This window comes from Chenopodium album, chromosome 1 (assembly GCF_948465745.1).
Source record: "Chenopodium album chromosome 1, dcCheAlbu1.1, whole genome shotgun sequence".
NCBI classification, from domain to species: Eukaryota; Viridiplantae; Streptophyta; class Magnoliopsida; order Caryophyllales; family Amaranthaceae; genus Chenopodium; species Chenopodium album.
The window spans coordinates 11,711,673-11,736,256 of record NC_137834.1 but is presented as its reverse complement, the minus strand read 5'-3'; the positions used below and the strand labels follow the sequence as shown (position 1 = coordinate 11,736,256).

Genomic DNA, 24,584 nt, shown 5'->3' with positions numbered 1-24,584 from the left:
GCTTCCAGAACAGAGTTGGTCGAAATGTATAGATTCTACCAAGAAAAATATCACCAGAACATATCTAACCAACAATCTCTGGAGACAACATTGAAGAATGCCGAGAAAGCCCTTGACGGAATTAAGCTAATAAAGACTAAAGATGATGCTGAGTTAAAATCTCTGCGCGAGAAAGTTGATAACATGAAGAATCTTGAAGAAGAGATAAAGGATTTGAAATCTCAGCTTCAAGAGAAGAATGTCGTTGTCAATCAACTTTTTGCTGTGCAAAATGACCTTTCTAATGCCAAGGCAACCATTAGCGATCTGGAGGCTAAGCTTCAAAAAATGGAAGCCGACAAACCTAGAGTGCGTCAGAGAGCTGTTAGCTTAGCCGTTATATATCATCGGCAGAATTTTGCAGCAAACTGCAAGATCGCTTTGACGGTGGGTGGACTGCTGCTCAGAGATGTGCCGCTCACGCTATAGGCTTGAAGAAAGACGACTGGGCAAAAATTGAGGAGGCGTTTGATAATGATGCTCATAAAACACCTTTTGGATTTGAGCAGCAGAAGTTTTCAGATGAAGATATTCTAAATCTCGCTCCATCTGTCGATGCCGGCATCTCTAACCCCAAAATTTTAGACTCTCCTGAGCCTGAGAACAAACTAGCTTAAAGGGGCGGGCAGTCATCACCAGCGTCATCTTGCGGCTCTTGTGTTATAGGGCCTTATCTACTTTAGTCTATGTTATCTTTATATTTTTTGAAAAACTATGCGTTTTTGACAATGCTGTTTTATCGGCATATACCCTTTTGTGGTGATGCCTGTCGATCCAGTTTAGCTTTGCCAAAACATCGTTTCTTTCGCAACATTATGTCTGTATAATTTCAATACATTTATGTTTTTATGTAATTTCAGTTGATGCTATAACTGCCTTTGTTCTAACTCTTATCGGTTTTAACCATTCAACCTAAAATCATATTTGTTTTGAGCATACAGCTCATACATCATGCTTATAAATATAATTGTAAAACAATCCTAACATATTAACCGGTATGTTAACAAATCATAATTTTTCTGAAAGATGATAAGTTATAATTTGGGGTATAGCCCCTTACTCCTCCCCTTTTAGTGCAAGCATCATTTTTATGATGCATGTACTTAAAGGCTATTTGCAGATAGTAAAAGCTGATTCAACGTAAATCATTGGTCACTTGTGCAACTACATAATAGTTTCGCAAGTACCCTTATCGGCAATCACGCTATAGTTGTGCCTCATGTCGGCGCATACCATACAATAATTTAGCCGGGAATTTATATTGAACCAACAACCTCGTGAAATAACGAATACAACTGATCAGGTTGTAAGTGCGTCGTTGTCACGGAAGTGGTTTTTAGCTGTCCATCCCACTTAACGGTGGTCTGTTAAGTGGAGGATGCCTTTATACGCATGTTATAAGATGGATAATACTGCGTCTACTTTTATTTATCACTGGGGATACACAAAAAGTGTTTTTACATTATACAACTCTCTTTTTTTTTTTACACAAAATACTTCTTAAGAACTGTCGTATTCCAGACATTCTTTAGTGGTTTTCCATCCTCTGATTCTAGATAGTACGATCCTTGCATTACCATATCTCTTATCCGATATGGGCCTTCCCAGTTAGCTGTTAACTTACCATCTTCATTTCCCTTTCCTGTTGCCGATGTTCTCCGTAACACCAAATCTCTAATGGCCAATGGTCGATGATTGACTCTTTTATTATAAGCTCTGGATATTCTGTTTTTGTATGAGGCTGACTTAACTGCTGCCTTTTCTCTGACTTCTGGCAAAAAATCTAACTGTTGTCTCAACAGTAGATCATTTTGCTCTTCACAGTAATGTTGTACCCTAAATATCGGCAAACCGACCTCAGCTAGTATGACGGCTTCTGTTTCGAAAACCAAATGGAAAGGGGATTCTCCTGTTGCTTCTCTGACTGTTGTTCTATTTGCCTATAAGATCTCAGAAATCAAATATGCCCATAACCCTTTGGCATTTTCGATCTTTTTCTTTACTGCCATTACTATTTGCTTATTGGTTGCTTCTGCTTGGCCGTTTGACTGCGGATGACATACTGCCGCATATGCGAATTTGACCTTATACATTGCTAGCAAAGTTTTTACAGGTTTGCAATCAAATTGTGATCCATAGTTAAAGACCATTGCCATCGAAAGGCCAAATCTTGTGAAGATATTTTTCCAAATAAACTTCCTCACTTCTGCAGCTGATATTGTGGTTACCGGCTCTGCTTCGATCCATTTGGTGAAGTAATCGATGCCTACCAATAAAAATTTTCTTCCCCCAGTGGCTGACGGAAAGGGACCAACTATGTCCATTCCCCATTGAGCAAACGGGACTGGGTTTAATATCGGCGTCAGATCATTCGGTGGCTGATTTAGAACCGGCGCAAACTTCTGACATTTTTCACATTTTTTGACATAAGAAGAAGCATCCTCATTCATTGTCGGCCAGTAATATCCTCTTCTCATCATTTCCCTTGAAAGAGCTCGTGCCCCTAACTGGTTTCCACAAGTCCCTTCATGAATTTCTTCTATTAACCTTGCGAGGATTCATCGGCCGTTATGCACCTTTGCAATGGCAATGAGAATCCTCTTTTATAAAGTTGCCCCTGGTATATTATGAACCAGACGCTGTCTTTTCTGATTTTTCGAGATTCCTCCTTGTCTATCGGCAAAGCTTCTGTCAACAGATATGTCAGAATTTTTTCATACCATTGATTCCCTAGGTGAACACAATGAATATCTTTGGCTGATTCGTCTATACTTCTATGTTTCAGAAGTTCCACCATAACAGTTCTCTCTAGGTCGTTAAAACTTGAGCTGGCCAACTTTGCTAGAGCATCAGCTTGTGAGTTTTGCGCTCTCGGCACCAATTGGACTTCAAAATACTGCAACTGAGCTGTGAGACCATTTATCTTTTCCAGATATTTTATCATTGCCGATTCTCTTGCTTCATACTGCCCACTAAACTGACTGGAAACCAACTGTGAGTCAGTTTTGAGAATTAGTCTCCTAGCGTCTGCCGCTATGGAAAGTTGAATGCCTGCTATTGCCGCCTCATATTCAGCTTCATTATTTGTCGCTTTAAACTTGAATTTTAAAGCGTACTCAAAAGTTTCCCCATCAGGAGTTGTTATCACAATTCCGGCTCCAGATCCTATCAAAGTTGCTGACCCATCTACAGATACTTGCCACGTCCCTAACTCTTCCTCTTCATCATTATAAGAAGTTTCTACAACGAAATCTGACAAGGCTTGCGCTTTTATAGAAACTCTTGGTTTATAATGCAATTCGTACTCCGACAACTCAACAACCCATTTCAGTAACCTTCCCGATGTATCCATTTTTTGCAATGATTTCTCTAATGGGTGATTCGTAAGGATCTCTATCGGATGTGCATCAAAATAAGGGCGTAGTTTTCTAGCGGCAATGACGACAACAAATGCCATTTTTTCTATCACATGATATCGTCGCTCAGCTACATTAAGAACATGGCTGACAAAGTATATTGGCATTTGTTGTTTGGCTCTTTCGACTAGCAGGACTGAGGCTACTGTTTTTGGCGATGCCGATATGTATAATTGTAACCTCTCCCCTTGCTCTGGTCGTGCTATTGTTGGGAGAGATCTCAGATGATTCCTCACCATCTCCAAGGCATCGACTTGATCTTTTCCCCATTCAAATGATTTATTCTGTCGCAGAACCACAAAAAATGGGAGCGCTTTATCTGCTGATTTGCTAATAAAGCGTGTTAATAAGGCTTCCATTCTTCCCGTTAACCTCTGTATATCTCGAATTGTTTTAGGCTGCTTCATTTCAAGGAGGGCGTTAACCTTATCAGGATTTGCGTCAATGCCTCGTTCACTAACCATGAAACCCAAGAACTTTCCAGAACGAACTCCAAAGACACACTTTTCGGGATTGAGCTTCATCTGATATTGCCGTAAAGTAGCAAAAGTTTCTTTTAAATCATCTATGTGATCTTTTTTTGCCTTGCTCTTTACTATCGTATCATCTACATACACTTCCACATTACGGCCTTTTTGGTTTGCAAAAATCTTGTCAACCAATTTTTGATATGTTGCTCCGGCATTTTTTAACCCAAACGGCATTGCTCTATAGCAGTATACCCCAGCATCTGTTATGAACGTTGTTTTAGGCCTATCTGATTCATGAAGGCTGACTTGATGATATCCTGAGAATGCATCTAAGAAGCTTAACATTTCATGGCCAGAAGTTGAATCTACCAACCTGTCTATCCGAGGCAATGAATAGCAATCTTTCGGACAAGCTTTATTTAAATCTGTAAAATCTACAAACATCCGCTATTTTCCAGTCGGCTTCTTGACCATTACGACATTTGCTAACCATTCTGGGTAAGTACATGGTTCTATAAATCCTGCCGTTAAAAGCTTGTTGACTTCTGCTTGAATGGCTTCGAATTTTTCTGTTGAGAAATTGCGCTTCTTCTGCCTTACCGGTCTAAACCTTCGGACTACATTAAGCTTATGATCCATTACCTCCGGATGTATACCGGGCATATCATCTGCCGAGAATGCAAACACATCTACATTCTCCCTTAACAAGCTGATCAGGTTGCACCTCATTTCAACATCCATATCAGCTCCAACTTTCACCATCTGGTTTGGGTTCCCTGGCTGGAGTTCTATCTGCACTGTCTCACCTCCTGGTGACGGCCTCGGCGCAGTTTCCGGCCTAGAATCAAAATTCTCCATAGATAAGTCTCGTACCGCTGGCTCTCTTGCTCGTTTCGGGTTGCTCGACACTGGTCCTTTTTGCCCTGGATTTTTCAGTGTTGTGACATAGCATGATTTTGCCATCACTTGCCCACCATGTACCTTTTCTACAACCCCCTTATTCGACACATAAGCAATAGTTAAATGGTAAGTTGATACTACTGCCTGTATGTCGTGAATTATCGGTCTTCCAACAATTCCATTGTATGCCGACGGTACATCCACCACCAGAAACTCAGCCATTGTATCTCTTGCCGTTGTTCCATCTCCAAACCTAACAGGGAGAATTATACTCCCTTCCGGCCTCACTGTCGAACCATTAAACCCAATCACTGGGTAAGACACCGGCATTAGGTATTGTCGGCCTATCATCAACTCATTAAACGCCTGCATGAACAAAACATTTGCTGAACTTCCTCCATCAACTAAAATTCTCTTCACATCGACCCCGTTGATTTTTGCTATCAATACCAGGGGATCATCATGGGGAAAAACTATTCCCTTTGCATCTTCTTTGGTAAACATTACATCTGGAATCTCGGATGGCTGCGGGCGATGATTGACATCTAATGCATTAACAATGTGTCGATATTCCGATAGGTGCTTCCGTGCTCCACTTATCGTTCCTCCGTGAACTGGTCCACCGGTTATTACATCAACTCTTTTTCCAGTGGACGACGGTGGTTTCCCGCTATCCCCTTGTCGGTTTATTTGCCCTTGCCTTTCTGGCCTGAGTTCTATCTGCTGACGTTCTGGCTGCCGATATGGTTGTTGTTGACTTTCCCCTGAATGTAGCCGGTATTGAGTGAGGTGCCCCCTTCTTATTAATTCTTCAATATTATCTTTCAGCTGCACACAATCTTCAGTATAATGCCCCACATCCCGGTGGAACATACAATACTTCTTGGTATCCCTTCCTTTTACTTTCATCGGCATGGGTCTTACCCATCCTTCTCGATTCTGGTTTACAGAATATATTGCAGCTCTTGGTGCATTCAGCGGTGTATACGAATTATATCGCATTGGTGCTTTGGTTCCTATAACCTCTTGACGGCTTCCTCCCCTTGCTGGGGTTGGATTCCTCGGCCTTCCACCTCCCGAAGATCCCCCCTCCGGCATTGGGTGAATCCTATCGGTGGAACTAACCCGGCTGCTTGTTTTCATCAATTCTTCACTCTTTATATAGTCATGAGCTTTGTTGAACGCCATAGCTAATGTTGGCTAATTCTTTCTGGTTAATTACCTTTTAAATTCCGAATCATTCAGGCCGTTCATTAGTGCCATGACTGCTATTTCTTGCTGTAATTTTGGGATTGTATCGGCTTCATTATTAAATTTTCTTACGTAGTCCCTTAGAGACTCATCTGCTTTTTGACTAACGGCCATCAACTCCCCTGAAGTTCTCTGTCGAACACTATTGCTGACGTATTGTCCCACAAACATTTCAGCTAACTGTTGGAAGCTATGGATCGCTCCATTTTCAAGATTATTGAACCAATCTGCCGCTGCCCCAACCAGAGTGGTCGGGAATACTTTACACCAAACGACATCAGAATTGGTATATAAAATCATGTGCCCTTCATATGAGGTCATATATCTACCAGGATCTCCCTTTCCATCATACCGACATATCGGCATTTTGATTTTTTCCATCGGTTGATCAAGGATGCTCTTCGCAAATGGTGATGCCCTCAACTGAACCACTCTTCGCACCGCTCCTTGCTGATAAGTCCCTGTGCTTTCATCTTGACCTGAGGATTGAACCTCTGATTCTCTGGGAGTCTGTTGCAATCTTATCGGTGACTCTTCATGTCGGCGTCTTTGTGAACTTCCAGCCTGGTTGAAGTGATTACCATGAGTTATAACCGGCACCCCTCCTCCATCTTGGGTTGCCCCTACTTCCTTTCTTTTTCTACTCATGGCGGTCATCACTCTTGCCGCCGTTTCTAGCTCTTCTGATGTAAACCCAGCCATAGGGTCTGTATCCATCCCAGTCTGTCATTTTGGGGTTATCGGCATATGAAACTCGTTACCCTCCAGAGTATGAGTTTCGTCTTCAATCTGAATTTCTGGATCAGGCATTTTTTATTTTTTTTTTATGAAATCGGAAGATGTGAGGCTCTTTTAGGCGATAGAAGTTATTAAGTAGCTTCCCCTCCTTCTAGCGCCAATTGTTTCTGCAAGGATCCGATGACCCAACTCCAAGATTCGAAGCCTGAGTATATAACCCACTCTGCTCCTATCGGCCAGATGAGAACCTACACACAGAAAAGAGATCAGCTACCCCCGGGGTGAATCCGGGGATAACCACTCCGATGACTAAGTCAGTAAGTGTTTATAAAAAGAGGAGAGAGAATTTAGAGAGAGAGTGTGTGTAATAAATGCTACCTTTGTTATGAGGTAAAACCGGATTATTTATAGCTTGATTAAGTGACAGGTGGCAGCGTAATGTGCAAAGTAGTTTTCGCCACGTGTCAAATGTGAGGACGACACGTGTCAGCCGCCGATAGACCGATATGTATACTTTCTCCATAAATGCCGATATGAGTAAAATTGCTGATGAGCCGGATTCGGGCAACATATCGGCCTACCACACAATATCGGTTTGAGTGTAAATATCTCCCCATACAGTACCTTCAAAGATCAAAACCAATTAATTCACAGCATTAATTTTAGAGTTATGTATGTCAACGATCTCTCACTTCATTCGTTGGCAAAGATTTACAAAATTGGTATCTAAGATTTGAGATCAAACTACTTCGTTCTCTAGTTTGCGTTTTTATTAATTTACATAAAAAATAACAAAAATAAGTTGAACTTTGGGTGATCTTCCAATATTAAGTTTAATTTTAAGGGTAATGTTATATGTAGCCCTAAGGGCTATATATAAGCATTAAATACACTCTTGGAAATTGTATAAAATTAGGAATTTATGATAAAAACATTGGTAAATCAGGGTAATTAGTGTTTATATTTTTATGATTTTTTAACTTTTTATGATTTTCAAGTGTAAATTTAATGTTTATATATAGCCCTAAGGGCTATGTATAACATTTTCCTAATTTTAATGAAGGGTAATGTTATATGCAGCAATATACTTCTTTTTTAGTATTAAGTAGAGAATTTATCGACAATTCACAAGTAAATCAGTGTAATAAATGTTTATTTATTGTCTATTCTTTTCACTTTTAGCTTCTTATATGCAACCCTTAGGATTGCAAATATCTTTTTTCTTTAATTAATTCAAAAATAAGCCCAACTTTGATGTCAATTTTTCATAAATGAGTAGTTTTACCTGTGATTGGTCAACCCCGTTATAAATTAACTTACACCATAATTAAGGCTTCGTTCACTTCACCTTATTTTTGCTGAAGTGAAATTATTTTTATTGAACTGAAATTATTTTTGCTGAACTTAAATTATTTTTACTAAACTCAAATCATTTTTATTGAAGTGGAATTATTTTTACTGATTCCATGTTATATTTATTCTTTGAAATTACTGATTTTCACTAAACTGACATTATTTTTATTGAATTAAACTTTTTAAACTAAATTGAAATTCTTTTTGCTGAACTGAACTTATTTTTACTGAACTTAAATTATTTTTACTTAATATTATTTTTTTAAGCTGAAGTGAACAGGGCCTAACTCTTAATTATTCCATATTATATTAATTAATTTAATTAATAATAAAATTAATCTTAATATTAACTTTAAGTACAAAAAAGTTATTTTAAAAAAATTAGGTTGTTGGTTGGGTGGAGCTTCACCGACAAGGGTAGGGGTAGCGTTGGTGGGCGTTTGTGAGCAAGGTTCATGGGGTTTGCGCAGGCCCGTAGAATAGCATGTGCAAGGTGCCCTCTTGCACAGGGCCCCCAATTTAAAGGGGCCCAATTTTGTTAAAAAAAAAAAAAATATCTCTTGTTTTTAACGCTAAAGCAGGCAATCAAGCAGCAGTAATATTAATCACGAATATATCACGCTAATTTTTTCCATTTTTTCCTCTTTGTTTCAACCTTCCATATTAATTGCTCCAATTTCCTGAATTTCTCCATAATTACATCAATCAATTCTATGGAAAATTGTATTAGCATAATTTCCATTCAAAAATTTTCAACGGAAAAAGAAATAAATTCAGTCAAATTCAAGTTATTTTTGTTATATAACAATGGCAATGAGAAATCAATATCAATCTTCCATAATTATATTCAATCATCTTCATCTATTCCCAATTAATACAAATCATACAATTATACAAAATCAAAAACGAATCGAAGGCTTGAATCAATTTTTTTTATCTTTTTGAGGGGAACGAATTGAAGCAATTGGAAGGCTTGAAGGAATAATAATTGAAGCAATTAATTTCAGTTCTTTGTTCGGTTGTTCATGGAATCGATTTAAGGTAATTTTTGATTTTTTAAAAAATTATTTCTGGTTTTTAAGCAATTGAATAATTGAAGTATGAAAATATGACGTCGGCTCATCAAATCATTCAATCTTCCCAGACATTAATATGTGTAATATCTTTGTTTTTATTTGATCTTATCACTTGCTCGGTAATCGGTATTAATGTATTATTTGCAATTTTTGTACATTATTTAAACAATAGTTGGGAGAATGTTGGTTGATGATTGCTGATAGAGTATAATTATTTCTGGTTTTGATAATGTCAACTGAATCAATTTATAATTTTTTTTATTAATTTTTTTCTTGTTTTGATAATGTCAATTGAAGTAATTTTTAATTTTTAATTTTTAATTTTAACACAAATTGATTTATTTATACTTTATACTATTTTGTATCTAAGTATTTTTTTTTTTTTTTGAAGGTCGAAATTGTTCTTATAATTCTGAAAAAAGATTGAGAATCAACGATATGGAGCAATTCTCCAATTGAATATATCACTGTTATATGAAAGCATTTTGCAATGTATATATAGGAAAATTGTGCATTGTCTAAATTATAGATTTAAAAAAATTGTATAATTTACATTATTAAGGGCCCCTTATTCGATTTGGAACAGGGCCCCCAAAATCATTGCTACGGCCCTGGGTTTGCGAGCGGGTGAGGATTTGCGCGGGTCAAAATTTAGGATTGTACATTTAGGTTCGAGGTGGGGGCAGGAGAGATTGTCGTTAATGTTTGGGTGTGGGTCGTCGTTGGGAGGGGGGCTTGGTCGACGGATTGGGTGGGTTTCCTAGGCAAGGCCGCATCGGGTTGAGGAATGGGTAGGAATTTCACAAGCAAGGGAGGGGTTGGGTGGGATTCGCTGCCATGAGTGATTAGGTGGGGTTTTGCCAGCAAGGATGGGTCTAGGTGAGGTTCACCGGGAAGGGTGAGGTTCACCGGGAAGGGTGAGGCTCACCCGTGGGGTTTGCTGGCAGGGGTTAGGGTCCGACAATTGGGGTGGCGGTGTTTTATTATTTAGATTTACTTTTTTATATACCGTAAAGTAGCTAGATTAGTTAATTGTGTTAGTGAGATTTTAACAACAATTTAGTTAAACTTTTTTTTATTGAAAAAATAATATTTGAAACAAATGTCACTAATAATGTTTTGACACGTGAAACATTAATCGATAATTAACTCATCCAACAAGTCATGACTTAATATTGGAAAAGTGACCATAAAGTTGTGTTTTTTAATTATTAAAGTTGAACTTAATATTGGAAGACCACCCATAGTTCAACTTATTGTTGTTAATTTTTCCAGTAAAATATTTGATCTTTTAATTTCTTGGCTATATTATAAATATTTTTTTTGTTTATCACAAAGATAAACCGGGGCTTCCTCACTTTATACAAGGTACAATTGGCTATATAATAAAAGTGTCAGTTTTTTCCTTATCATAATCACATACGAAGTTATTTTCAAAATCAACCATTCCAAATTATATTGCTATATAAATCGTCCCTCGATATTTTTTTTTTTGAAGTACAACGTTTTGACTTTTTGCAATAACTCCTCCATACTGAATAATTGACACGCTTGACTTTTTTCAAAAATTGATTCGAAAATGGAGAAAAGTTAACAATCGAACTACAATTGCAAAAGAAAACAAAGCAAATCAATAATCGACTGTAGAAAACAATCGAAATTCCAGGATTTTGAGCTCTGATACCATATGAAGAAACCAAAAATTCGTAAAAGAAGAGGAGAAAAGAGAGAAAGAATCTTAGAAAGAGAAAGTAAGATTAAGGAATAATTTCTTTTTTTTTTTTTTGACAAAGATTAAGGACTAATTTCATTAATGGAAAATATCAAAATATGAGAAAATAAAATTACAGCCGCGCAATATTTATTACAAAGAGAAATAAATGAAGAAAATAAAATATGAGCGGACAAGTCCTAACAAACTTGCTGATGTGGCAAAACTAACTTTGATCATGACAAACGCATGATCTAACCTTAATAATAACTTTGACCGTCTTTTTTGATATTATATAAAATAAAATGTTAATAAGTCGTTGAATTTATCTTAATGCATATTATTGGAATAAAGTTTTTATTAACATTTGATTTCATATAATAGCAATAAAAAATTGTCAAAGTTAAGAAAAAAAAAGTTAAATGTGTCAATTATTCAAGTAACTCATAAATTCAGTTATATGATTTATTTTTTTGGTGCAGATAAATACAGTTATATTTGGATAGTTGGACCTCTGAAATAATATATTCCCTTCTACATTACTCTATGCACATAATAGCTGTTAAATTTAAATCGTTACTCCGTATACATAAGATTGGCCAAGTATCACCACTTTAAAAAAATCAATATAGAATAATTTCCAAGCTCCGATTTGTTCAACTGAATCATAATTCCAAGTTTTTAGCTGTCGTGAATCTATGTGATTCTGTGAATTGACAGAGACAATATAATATCAATATCCAAATGTTGTTAAGGAAGCCCGTGAATTAATTTTGACATTTATATTATATTACATAGTTTTCAAACCTTAGATATAATTATATAAAACATATAGTAGAATCATTTGATCATGTAGTGAAGTATTCCGAAATATAAGGTGGCCCGAGGATTTGCGGGTTCTTTTGGTTATTGGATGAACAAGTAATAATATCGTATGATCCTTATCTACTTAAACGTCTACAAGATATTAGTTGACAATAACAACACAAGTCTAAATTGTTTGTCTTCTAACCTTCCTATCACATGGATCCACCTTACTTCATGTGCTTTGCCTCTTCCTTATTCCCGACCCTTGTGAGTATTTTGGATATTAATTTTAGGTGTATGTCGCTACCATGCAAGATGTTAAGGTCTCGAGTCTCCATGTGTGTTATGTTGTTATCTTATAAATTTAATTTAACTAATTATAGAAATTTTCAATTATAGACATATTGAGAAGAATTTCACGATGATCATATTTTTAAAGATAATTAAATCCCGTTTATGATGATGCATCTTATAATTACATAACCGACACATGCCAACTATGTCTAGTGAACTACTCGTAGATATTGCACCACCCTAGCTAGTACCTTCGTTCTCTACATTAAATATGAGTACTATATCAAAGAAGGAGCTCAGCTATACCTTTATCTTGCCATCTTAAGGCATTAAGACCATTAAAGGGAAGATAAGCTTAATAGTGTACTGCGTCAATCAATTAATACAATACCAACCTAACGTATTAGTAGCCTAATAAACACATGAATAAAAGCTTCTTATTTTTATTTGTTTGCTCGAATTAGGCCTTCTTTTTCTCGGGTTAGCTTTACTATAAATTGAAAAAAATTGATAGTGTAATTCAGTAAATAGGACATAAAAGAAAGGTGGATATAGGGTTTTTCTTGCCAACCTATACTAGCTTAATTAGCTATGCAGGGCCCTTATTCTTTAATGAAAATTCACCCAATTTTATTCTCTTCTTTTTAGATTCTGTTCATAGAGCAAAGATTCTCCCAAGTTAACTCTGTTCTCATCAGATTATTTTCAGTTCAATTCAGTTCATTTCAACTCTAATAAATTCAGTTCAGTTCTTAATTTCCTTCTCTCATAAAATATTCAGTTCAGCTCTAATAAGTTTAGTACAGTTCAGTAAATGAGAACATGCCCTTACGTGCTAACATAGTAACATGAGCATTATAATATCGATCAAAATATACGTAGTGCTTATATAAAATCATAAGATTATGGAGTAGTGTAACTCCTTGCTTGCATAATGTATAGACCAGAGGTTTTAATTAATGTTCAATGGAGTAGATGTTACAATTCATAGGATAGCAAAATGGCTAAGATATTTGAGACTTGCATGCATAAAAATTCAATGTGCAATTATGCATGCTGTTTTTGTACGCACACTTAATTTTTTAGTAGGTTAACTCTTGGGAATTGGAAAGTGTTGTGTATTGTCTCCCGATAGTCCGATACCATGAAATTTGTCACGTTTACTACATTATAATAGCATAGTGCCATAGTTACTCTTACTCAATTTGCACAAAGTTGTAAGGTTTCAATCGGATCAAGTAGCTAGAATGTTGACTATTAGTCTAGTCGAGTTATACAAGATTAAGTGTATAACTAAAGATCGACGTGTTGAGATTAATTGGAAACAAAGGGATCGGATACACGGGCAACACGGCCATAAAGGTAGAACAAAAGACACAATGAAGAATGTGAACAAATAAACAGATGTACATACTTCCTCCCTCCAATATATTTTAATTACTGTTGAAGCTTAAAGGATTTGATGATAATGAACTTAAACTAAAGCACACTCAACTAATAAAGGTTTTTAAGTGTTTAACTAGTATAGGTTTAGTTGACCTTGGAGGTGGAAAAGTACTTGGACTATGAAGACATGAAGAGACCTTTAATGAAAAGACAAACAATATGAAGAGTTCTCTAACAAGAACTGAGTTCCTTAACAGGAATGTTCCCTAATAGGAACTTGGAAGATGTAAGCTGAAGACAGGAAGTTCCAGAAGGAACTTAGTCTGCGAAGTTCCAGTTGAGGACTGGAGATCGAGTGACAGCAGGAACCTGCTCCTGGTCTGCGTGAAGCCCAAGTAATTTAAGATTACGGAAACGCGGCACAGTAATAGTAATTTAGTTAAGATTTTATCTTTTAGATTTATTGTTAAATATTTTAAGTAGATATGCACGAAATCTATTAGAAGCGTGATAAGATAAATTGGCAAATTAGATAAAATTGAAAAAGATAAAAAGATAGATTTTAGAAAAATATTTTATTTAAATTTGTTTCTTAAAATCAGTTTTGTTAAAAAGATATTATTCTTTTTAATTATATCTTTCTTTATCTTCCGGAAAAAGATTTTCTCAAAATATGTTTTACTTAAACCGTGTTCTTGAGATAAGGAAAGTTAACTTTTATCTTTTAGAAAACCCTACTTTCTATACGAGTTATACTTGTAAAAATAGTAGAGATATGATCTCATTAGGTTTTTGTGAGTTTTTGCGTGAAGAAATCTTTGAGCTTAATTCGTGTAAGTTTGCCAAGCTTAATCTTGTCATATTAGTTTCGGATTTCGTGCATTGCTTGCCTAACATATTCTAGGGGTTACATTGTCTGTAATCGGTTGGATTATTGGGTGTGAGTGTGTGAAATTTATATTGCATACAGGTGAGAGAGTTTTGAGTGCAAAGTATGTGATTGTACTGTGAGAGTACTAGTTAATTCAAGTAAGGAACTTGAATTGGGTAAGATAGAGTCCTACTGTGTAGCAGCAAGTTCTAATTGGAACTTGTGAGTAAAGGTCTATCATATAATAGGTTTGTAACTTGGTGTTTGCCCTATTATAGTGAATTGGTTTTGTGTGGAAATCCCTTAGAAGGGTCGAGGTTTTACTTCCAATTGGTTCATGGAAGGTTTCCTCATAAAATCATATGTGCTTTGCTAAGTTCCTTTTATGTTCTGTTTATAATTTGCAAAAGTAGTCACTAGGAACTCACCTACAATTCACCCCCTCTTGTAGTGTTCGTTTGAACTAACAATTACCCATAAACAATTTTTAGCATTAAAGTCCAAAAATAAAGTACAAGAAAAAAAAAATGTGCGTGTGAATTTCACCTTGATAGAAAAAGGTGTATTAAAAAAAAAAAAATCGATTTATGATAGCTTAAAAACGAAATGTGACAATTAGGTTTTTTTTTTTTTTTTTAAAGATAAAGATGAAGAAGCTAAGACCCTATTAAACTTGCACCTCTCACGGGTTAAGTGAGCTCAGCTTCGCAAGTTAACGCTTGAGAGTAGAGGTGGGGTAATGAAATCCCCTACTCCCACGCATATGTAGTTGTTAAGGCTCGAACTTGTGACCTTCGCTAAGTTATCCACCAACTCTACCAAGCATGCTTGGTTAAATGTGACAATTATATTGAGAGGAAGGGACTGGATAATACAACATATTACATAATACTACATATGAAGTAATATAATATGACCGATACGATTCCAATGAAACTTTGACAATGGTTAAGGGTCTTTTCTCTTTAGCTTTTTTTAATTCACTTCAGTTCTTGATTTTCTTTTCTCATAAAATATTTAATTTAGTGCAGTTCAGCTTCAATAAGTTCAGTTCAGCTCAGTTTAGTAAATCAGAACAAATACTTTTCGAATTGAAAGTCAGCCTTTGTTTTACAGAGTATAACCATGGAGTCCACCTACCCCATATATATTTGTGTGACCTTCATGGCTAAAAAAATTATGCTATGGCTTTGTAAAAGAAAAAAAAAAAAAAAAAAAAACTATGGCAGATTTGGCGATTTGTGAAAGAGAGCTTGCAACCTACATGACGAGCCAATTTTGTCGTTAGCAAATGACTTGCACGTCATGATATACTGCAACACAGTAGAACAGAAGACTAGTAGTAGCTAGTACTTTGTTTTTCATGAACTGTATGACTGAAAATTAAACGTGCGAACAAAAGTTGATTCGGTCTTGAAGCTAGATAGTCTTCAACAGCTCAGAAATATTAGTAATTGCAACTCTGATTTATTATGATCGATATGGTTAGTTGCAATATTTTCTTTGTTCACACTATCTAGTTTGTACAAAGATGAACTGCTAGAATCTTGGTGAATATCATTCACAAAATTCACGACTTTGCAATATTTTTTTGGTCATCAAAATCTATACTACCAGATTGCATACCTTAACACCGTACCGTGTTATTATTTTGTTCCTTTAGTATGCATGTGTATTATAACAATTGTTTGGGGCAGGTTTAAAGTGCACCCGTTATGAGTGTCTATTTTATAAGTCCAAGAGTTTTACCTTAAAATTATATGATAATGAAGAGAGTAGTCATTTAGGGCATGTTCTCATAGACTGAACTCATCTGAACTGAGTTGAACTGAACTGAAGTGAAATGAATATTTTATAAGAGAAGAAAATTAGGAGCGAAGTTGAACTGAACTGAACTGAATATAAACGTATGAGAACATGCCCTTAGCCTTATAAAATGAACACAATTTTCTCTTTTTAATGCGGGTTACACATTCCAACACTCTCACTCTATTTATATACTCAATTGATGAGGGACAACACTTCTAGTTACACTTTACACGTGGGTTTGCTCAAGGCCTCAACATAACACAATTTGTTTCAACTTTTCACCAAATACGACCTCAAATTAATTTGACCTGTTATTAATTAAACAGCTCATCATCTAAAATGGATTGAAAGAACTCAAATTCAATGAGCTTTACTCAAATCCAATCACATACTTTACTCTTAATAAGTATGTAGATGAGTGATATGAGTAATAAGTCATGAATCTTTTCTTGCAAAATTACATTAATAAGTACTCCGTATAAAAAATCTCTAAGTTAAAAACTGGGGATTGAGAATATGATGATGATGGCATTGGCAGGGGAGGGAAACAAAGTAAGCAAAGTCCCTCTCATCATTCAATGAATTCTAATGAATGAGAGACTTCTGAGGAGTCACGTGGTTTGCTGTTCCTTGGAACACTTTAATTTAACCCATATCTTTCTCACATGCTTTCACTCTAGATTTACGCCTTTTTTTTCCTCATTTTTTTAAAACTTAATTTATCTATTTAATCCTCTTTTTAATCAATTTCAGGCAATTTACCTGAGTTTTTATTTATAAAGTAATTAAAAGGTTCATTAATATTGTGAGTATAATATGATAAGGTAATGTATGAGAAGCTTGTCAACAAATACATAACCACTTGTCCAGGTTAATCCTTGTGACATTACCAAAAAGTTGAGTCTTCGTAACGTCACGACACTTCCGGAATGGTTGTTTCAAGAAAACTAGGAATCATCTATTTTCTAGTAATCAATAATTTGGCTTAATTACTCTGGTTAGTCTGTTAGACATTAAATTCAATGTACCAAATGCAAAGTTACTGAAGTACGGAGTATATGACATAACACGATATGTAAATATTTTAGTACTCTTTCCATTTTTTGTAGTTAACCTTGCAATTACGCTTGTTTAATGTACATATATGAGCAATAGACTTGAGGTACAAATATATGATCATTAGTAATTTTATTAGCCTGTACTAGTACTCCGTATTATTCAATCCAATTTTTCAGCAGTGCATGTTTCATTGTACCTTTTTTAAAATCCATTTACTGTATTCTTTTGCTAACCAATTTAGAATAAATTAGGTTTTATGAGTCCAAGGATTGAATAACTTTGGAAAATTTGTAATAAAAAGTGTGGGAGAAAATTTTTTTACACATGGGATCCAAAAATGCGTTTTTAGACCACAAAAAAAAATAAAAAATAAAAAATAAAAAATAAAACTCATTTTTATTTAGCGGGATTATGGATGATATTTTTTATAATAACTTAATTTCAGTTCAGTTTCTAATTCCTTCTCTCATAAACGATTCATTTAAGCTCTATTCAGTCCAATTCAATTCAACTCCAATTAGTTCAATTAAGTTGTTTTCAGTAAATCTGAACATGCTAGTCTTATAAAGTGGACATAACTTTCTTGCGTTTTTCAATGTGGATATACTTTCCAACACTTTTTACACTATTTCAAGGAAAATTTGCAAATTGCAGCCATTTAAAGTTCGTATTTTGCAAATTGCAGCCATTTAAATTTTTTTTTGCAAATTGCAGCCTAAAAGTTCATATAAATTGTAAATTGCAGCCCGATTCAATTTTTTCATCGGTTTACAAGTTGAAAAATCTTCGGTTAAGGTTTTAGGGGTCATTTTATTCCTTAGGAACCCCGAATTGAGCTCAGAATTAGCAAAAAAATAACGTAACTATCTCGTTTTGCATAACAAAAATGTATCGATTTGTGGGAAACTGTAAATATGAGACACATACGTTATTTTTTTGCTAATTCCGAGCTCAATTCGGGTCCCTAAGGGCTAAAATGACCCCTAAAACCATAATCGAAGATTTTTCAACATGTAAATCGATGAAAAAATTGAATCGGGCTGCAATTTACAATTTATACGAACTTTTGGGCTGCAATTTGCAAAAAAAAAAAAAAATTAAATGGCTGCAATTTACAAAATAAGAACTTTAAATGGCTGCAATTTGCAAATTTTCCCTATTTCAATGTAGGATAACACTTTCACTTACATGTGAGTTTGTTCATTTACTCAAAGGGGAGGGATTTAAGGCCTGTTCTCTTACGTTGAAATTCAGTTTAGTTCATTTCATTTCAGTTCAGTTCAGTTCAGTTCAGCTCAGCTCAGCTCCTAATTTCCTTCTCTTATAAAATATTCATTTCAGTTCAGTTCAGTTCAGTTCAGTTCAGCTGAGTTCAGTCAATGAGAACAGGCCATTAGTTCATTGTTTTATTTCTTAGTATATGAAATAATCAATCTTTACTTATCAAAATCGACTGTTATTGAATAAAACTAGGGAAAATAATAAACGTAGCCAATAGCCCTAAGGACTAGGGCATGTTCTGCTAAAAGTTTAGCTTTATATATTAGTTATATGATATGATTTGTTTTTATATATTAGTTATATTAATCAAGTCAAAACCATTATGTGAATAGTGGAAAAATTCTTAAAACACGGAGAGAGTAGTTTGTTTACGTAGCTGGTAGTTGTGTGGTACGGTAGCTATAGTAGCTATTACCTGTGCACGTAACGGTTAGCTCTTAACAATATGTTAGAGCCTGTTCTGATTTACTGAACTTAAGTGAACCGAACTGATTGGAGTTGAACTGAATAAAGCTAAAATGAATTGTTTGTGAAATAATGAAGTGTTTATGAGCTGATCTGAACGTACTAATTGGAGTTGAACTGAACTGCACTGAAATTAAGATGAAGAGAACAAGCCCTTAGCAGTGAAGATTAATAATTGAACCACGAGTGTTTGGTGAAATTTGAATGATATTGTAATAACTTCAAATACAAGTAAGACCCTGTTCTTTTGAACTTCTGAGTACAGTAGAGAAGAATTCAGTAAAGTAAACACAAATATTAGCAGAATAGAACATAACATGACTTAGGGCCTGTTCTCTTACGTTGAAATTCAGTTCAGTTCAGTTCAGTTCAGCTCAGTTCAGTTCAGTTCAGTTCAGCTTAGCTCTTAATTTCTTTCTTTTATAAAATATTCAGTTCAGTTCAGTTCAGTCAATGAGAACATGCCCTTAGTAGAGCACAATACCTCAAAAGATCATGACCTAATCACCGAATCAATTACTCCCTCCATTTTGTAGTACTCACAACAAATGAATATTTTATGTCTCATAAATAATACTTCTTTATTGCGAGTAATTCGTAATAAATTTAAGTTTAGTAAATATCAGATGGAAAAAAAAAAAACAAAACTACATACATTTAACAACGGATATCAGTATCACTAATACAAATCCTAATCAAAAAATTAAGTAGAATGTCCCACCTAAATCACTTTCTGAACGAGCTAAAAAAAAAACCCCGCCTTGTAACTTAGAAAACGATACCTCCCTCCCACTTCTTCTCTCTCTCCTCTCTCTTCCTTCTTCCTTCTGAAACGTTTATAAACAAAATCCTCTGCAAATTCCACCTTTAAAAAAAACACCTTCTTCTTCTTCCTCCATTTTTCTCTCTCTTCCTTCATCAAATTCCATGAAAATGGCGTCATACCAAAAACCATCAAACACCCACGAACTCAGACAAAAAATCTTCACCTCCATTGATAAACTCTCAGACAGAGCAACCTTCACTCAAGCTTCTTCCGAACTAAATTACCTCGCTAAATCTCTTTCTTTAGATTTTCTCCCAACATTTTTATCATGTATTCTCTCAATCGATTCTTCCTTGAAATCCCCTGTTCGTGTTCATTGTATTACTCTTTTATCTCTCCTAAATCAAACCCACAAACATTTTCTCTCTCCTCATTTACCCAAGATCATCCCCTTTTTACTCCGTCGTTTGAGGGATTCCGACTCCTCTGTTCGTAATGCCTGTGTTTCCGCCGTCACTGCGCTCTCCCCGTTAAACTACCCGCCTTTACTTGACGCAACTCTCGGCTCGATATCGATTGAACAAGATTTAAACGCGCAGATCGGGTGCTGTCTATGCCTGAAGGCCGCCATTGATGCAGGTGCTTTCGAGGAGAAAGAAGTGATTGAGTTGAGAAAAAGGGTATTACCTAAAGCAATGAAGTTGCTCAAAGGAGACGGGTTTAAGGCGAAAGGAGCACTGTTAGGTGTGATTGAGAGTGTTGTTGGCGTTAAAAATGGTGTTGTTGTTAATAATGGCAACAATAATGGTGCTAATTTAGTTGGCAATGTGGTCGGTGTTGCGGTCGAAATGCTGAGTTCAGACGATTGGATGGCTAGAAAATCTGCTGCCGAGCTTTTGCTTAAGATGGCGGTTGTTGTAGATGAAGATTCTGCTGCTGAGGTTAAGCGTTTTGTGGTCAATTCCTTGGACTCCAGGAGGTTCGATAAGGTAAAGTAAATCGAGTCGTAAAGGACAGTAATGGATTTCGTGTTTTGGGTAGATTTGTTTTAATTGTTTTTTAAAGTTTGTATTATGGTTGATTTTGACAGGTTAAGGTTACCCGTGAAATTATGAACCGGGCATTGGAGGCTTGGAGGGAGGTTCCTGGTGGTCCTGAGGCTTTATCTAGATCTAATTCATCAATTTCTAAAGGTATTAACTTTTTTTTTTAAAAAAAATTGTTGACTATGTATTTTCTGAGTTTTTGTGCAAATTTTAGATTATTTTTTGTTGCAAGTTGCAAGTTTTTATTTGTATGGGTTTGGTAGTTTATAATTACTTGATAATATAAATCTCAAATATCATGCAAAAAATTTCTGATTGAGCTGTGTAATTACCTTTTTTTGAATGCTATGAAGCTTGTTTGCAATTCATTTTTGATTCGATACGATGTTTATTGTAGATGTCATATGACTAATTATTAAGGAAAAAAAATTAAAAAAAATAGGAGATGTGGAACTGAAATTGAAGCATGAACTATTGTTCAGCAATCAATTTTGTTTATCTTGGAGATTGAGATAATTAATGATGGGGATATTTTAACTAATTAGTTTTTTATTTATTGATGTTGTCAATGGAGTAGAAAGTGGTACAACAGGTGGGGTTTCACCTCCTATCCCAAGGAGATGTTCATATGCTGGCACTGAAACTCCTAAATCAAAGAAAGCAATGGCAAAGTGTAGGTCATCTTTGTCTGATGGTCCAGTTGCCACTATTTCACCTTCCATGTCCCCAAGCACTCAAGAGAGTATAGGACTTGAGACGCCGCAAAGGAAGGAAACACTGTCGAAAAGCAGATCATCCTTGTCCGATGACTCGACTGTCACTGATTCTTCTTCCGTCTCTAAAAGTTCCCCTGATGTTGCCTTTGAAGCTGCTCAGTCAAAAAGAAATCTGTCCAAGGGCAGGTCGTCTTTGCCTTTGAAGGCCAATGATAAGAAGTCGAGTTTGTACCAAAATGCTGAGCCTAAGAAATTGTCAAATTGGAAGGTTGAATTAGCTGCTCTTGCGGCTTCATCTGAGACGGTTGAATCAGATGTGAGCAGCAACTTTGTAAAGAAGTCCTTTGAAGGAAAGGTGGAAAAGGTGCCAAAGGTTAATGCTTTCAAGCCTGGGTCTCGTGTTGTTCCTTTCTCCGAGGAAGATGAGCCTCGGAGGTTGGACTTTGATGGAGGAGGAAACGAAGAAGTCGGTGAAAGCAATGCAGACTCTGAGGACCTGTCTTTGATCAGAAAACAGCTTCTTCAGATAGAGAGACAGCAATCTGATATGATGGTTCTCATCCAGGTTGGTTGCATACTCTATCTGTATTCCGTTGTTAATAAGAACTGGCTATTTTGTATTCTTGTATCTTTTTGTGTTGATTTACACCCGAAAAACAGACACCTATAATAATATGAATGAGAGTAGTGCAAAAAGATCATTGTAGTTTCTGCATTTTTAATTTGAAGATTGATAGCTGACATTAATCTTTTGCTTTGCAATATTTAGAGATTTATGGGTAATTCTCAAAGTGGGATTGACTCTTTGGAGAATCGAGTATCTGGCCTCGAGAGAGCATTGGATGAAATCTCCCATGATTTAGCTGTGCAAAGTGGAAGAATTGCGAACAATGACTCAGCAGGAAGCACTTGCTGTCCTAGTACAGAATTCCTGAGTCCGAAATTCTGGAGAAGAACAGAAGGAAGGTCGTCCTCTATTCCTAAGTCATCTTATTCAGGAAGTATGCCTAGTAGAGATGGTAGTCTCGAAGCTGCTCCACAGATGGATGGTTTTAAGCACCACGAGCAGAACGAAGGCTTTTACCGGGAGTCATGGGGAAGTGTCAAAGGCATAGGCCAAACTGCCCAGAGAGGAAGAAATTGCAGTCCCAGAAGCTTTGATTCAGCTTCCACTGCTGCTTGTTTTAATTCAGTGGTTCGAGGAGCATAGACTACAGGTAAATTTAATTCGCTTTCTACCCAATTAGTCTGCAATTTTGTCAATTCTTTTGCCTTGGCCATCATATCTTTTGCTGTAGTTAGTTGATACAGGCATTTAGCATTTCATAAATGCTTCTTAATTTTATCCATTACTTTTTAATGAGTCACTCGCTATGTGGTAGTAGGTAGACATCAAAACCGACTCATAATTGGTAAAAACCCATACCTTACAATCTTACATGATACAGAGTATTACATAATATGATATAAGATTCAAAATTGACCTGATTTGACCTGAGGCGATATTGGCAATGGCCGCAAATATGGCCCAACCCGAGATTACATAAACAGACCTGATCCGCCGAACAACCCTTTAGCCACTTCTAGTTGATATACAGTTTGTTTTTCATTCTACAACCTGCTGAATGTTTAATGATCATTGTTCTAGAAATGATTTTACACCAACTTCCTGTTTCTACTTTTCCATCATAGGATCTTTTTCTTACTTTTCTTGACAGTGAATCCTCTAGCTATAAAACGCCTTTTCCCCTCCTTTCTTTTCATAGTATAGTAAGATTAATTACATTGATTTAATATGGCCACCAAATATGTCAAATAACAAATAGCACTTGAATTATTGAGTATGCTAGAATTTTGGAATATTCATATCTATGTCAGTCAAGCCATTAAATCTGACCAATATTGAATATATTACAGGTGGGATGGGATTTTGTTGCTGACTTAACCGTTGATTTTATCTAATTGATAGTATGGGCCCTTTAAACTGTCGGTCCTTCCCTATTTATGTCTATCTTCTACTATGTCAAACTCAATGGTAAAGATTAGGGAAAAAAGTTTTAACAGAGTAATATGCTGTGAATATAAGGGCTAACGAGTTCATGGATTGTGAATGAATGAACGAATACTAATCATTGGATACGAGTATTTATTTATTTTTGCTGTTCAATTCTGTTTGGTAATCAACTGGTCATGAGTAACATAAAGTATAAAGATGAATTACATTCAAAGTGTTCTTTTTACGGGCGCATCCAAAGCTACTTGCATCTACAATTAGATGCTGTATGCCCACTAGCTCTAATAGACTACTACTATAGAAGTAAAGAACTATTGTTTTAATTAGAATCCAATGATTATCTTGTAATGACTATCTTTTGCAACATTTTTATACTATAGTTGGTTTTATTATATTTAGAATCCATCATCAGCAACTTTTTGCTTACCATCTAATTATTTTATACAGCATTTGCAATGGATGAAGTTTAAAGAACTTTTAAGATAAGATCCTCAAGCTTTAGCTTCTAGACATTCGGCATGGGCTTGTCTTTGATGACCGTGACTACTCTACTGAAGCTTGTATATTACTTGGTTCATTTGACCTTGACAAAAGGGGTGTATCATGTATTTAACTCCGAAATGTGTCATCATCAATTTGAACATCCAATGTATTAGGCGTGGCGATTCATTTCGCAGTTAGGCTGGTGTTAACAGCCGGTGATGATCACCATTCACGTTTGCTGTGATCTTTGAGAGCTTGTGCTTGATTTATTTCGGATTTGTTTGTTGTGGAGGGGTATATAAATGATGATGTTTGTACAGGAGAAAAGGAAGAGAAGATAAAATCTTGGCGTTACTATTATTCATATAATTCTTGTATTCTTTGGCCTTCAAGAGTTCAGCTTGCTCTGAGTCTGTGACATACAAGTATTATTCGGTGCACCGGTAACACTGATACCAAACTAAGACAAGAACAATAAACTGTACATTGAGAACAGCAAGAATCAATACTTTGTAATGTAAAGAACTAAACACACAGTATGTTATTGGTAGGGTACAAAATTATACACATGTTAAGTCACCTTGAAGGGGCTCTTCATAGACAAGGATATGCTCATAAAGAGAGTAGACTAGT

General features: G+C 35.7%; 1 protein-coding gene across 1 annotated transcript; it reads left to right on the top strand.

Annotated features, from left to right (window-relative positions):
* Positions 1–19,775: 19,775 nt before the first annotated feature.
* On the top strand, positions 19,776–24,229 carry LOC145642056 (TORTIFOLIA1-like protein 4). The gene is made up of 5 exons (XM_081693132.1): positions 19,776–20,681; positions 20,783–20,885; positions 21,316–22,019; positions 22,224–22,671; positions 23,916–24,229. Exons 1-4 carry the CDS (start codon positions 19,854–19,856, stop codon positions 22,662–22,664), a joined length of 2,076 nt encoding a protein of 691 aa, XP_081549258.1. The 5' UTR covers positions 19,776–19,853; the 3' UTR covers positions 22,665–22,671; positions 23,916–24,229.
* Positions 24,230–24,584: the final 355 nt, after the last annotated feature.

Bases quoted from the DNA above. Each gene is read 5' to 3' on its own strand.
- LOC145642056 (XM_081693132.1), top strand. From the start codon at position 19,854: ATGAAAATGGCGTCATACCAAAAACCATCAAACACCCACGAACTCAGA. The intron at 20,682-20,782 runs GTAAAGTAAATC...TGATTTTGACAG, and splicing joins ACTCCAGGAGGTTCGATAAG to GTTAAGGTTACCCGTGAAAT. The intron at 22,020-22,223 runs GTTGGTTGCATA...TGCAATATTTAG, and splicing joins ATATGATGGTTCTCATCCAG to AGATTTATGGGTAATTCTCA.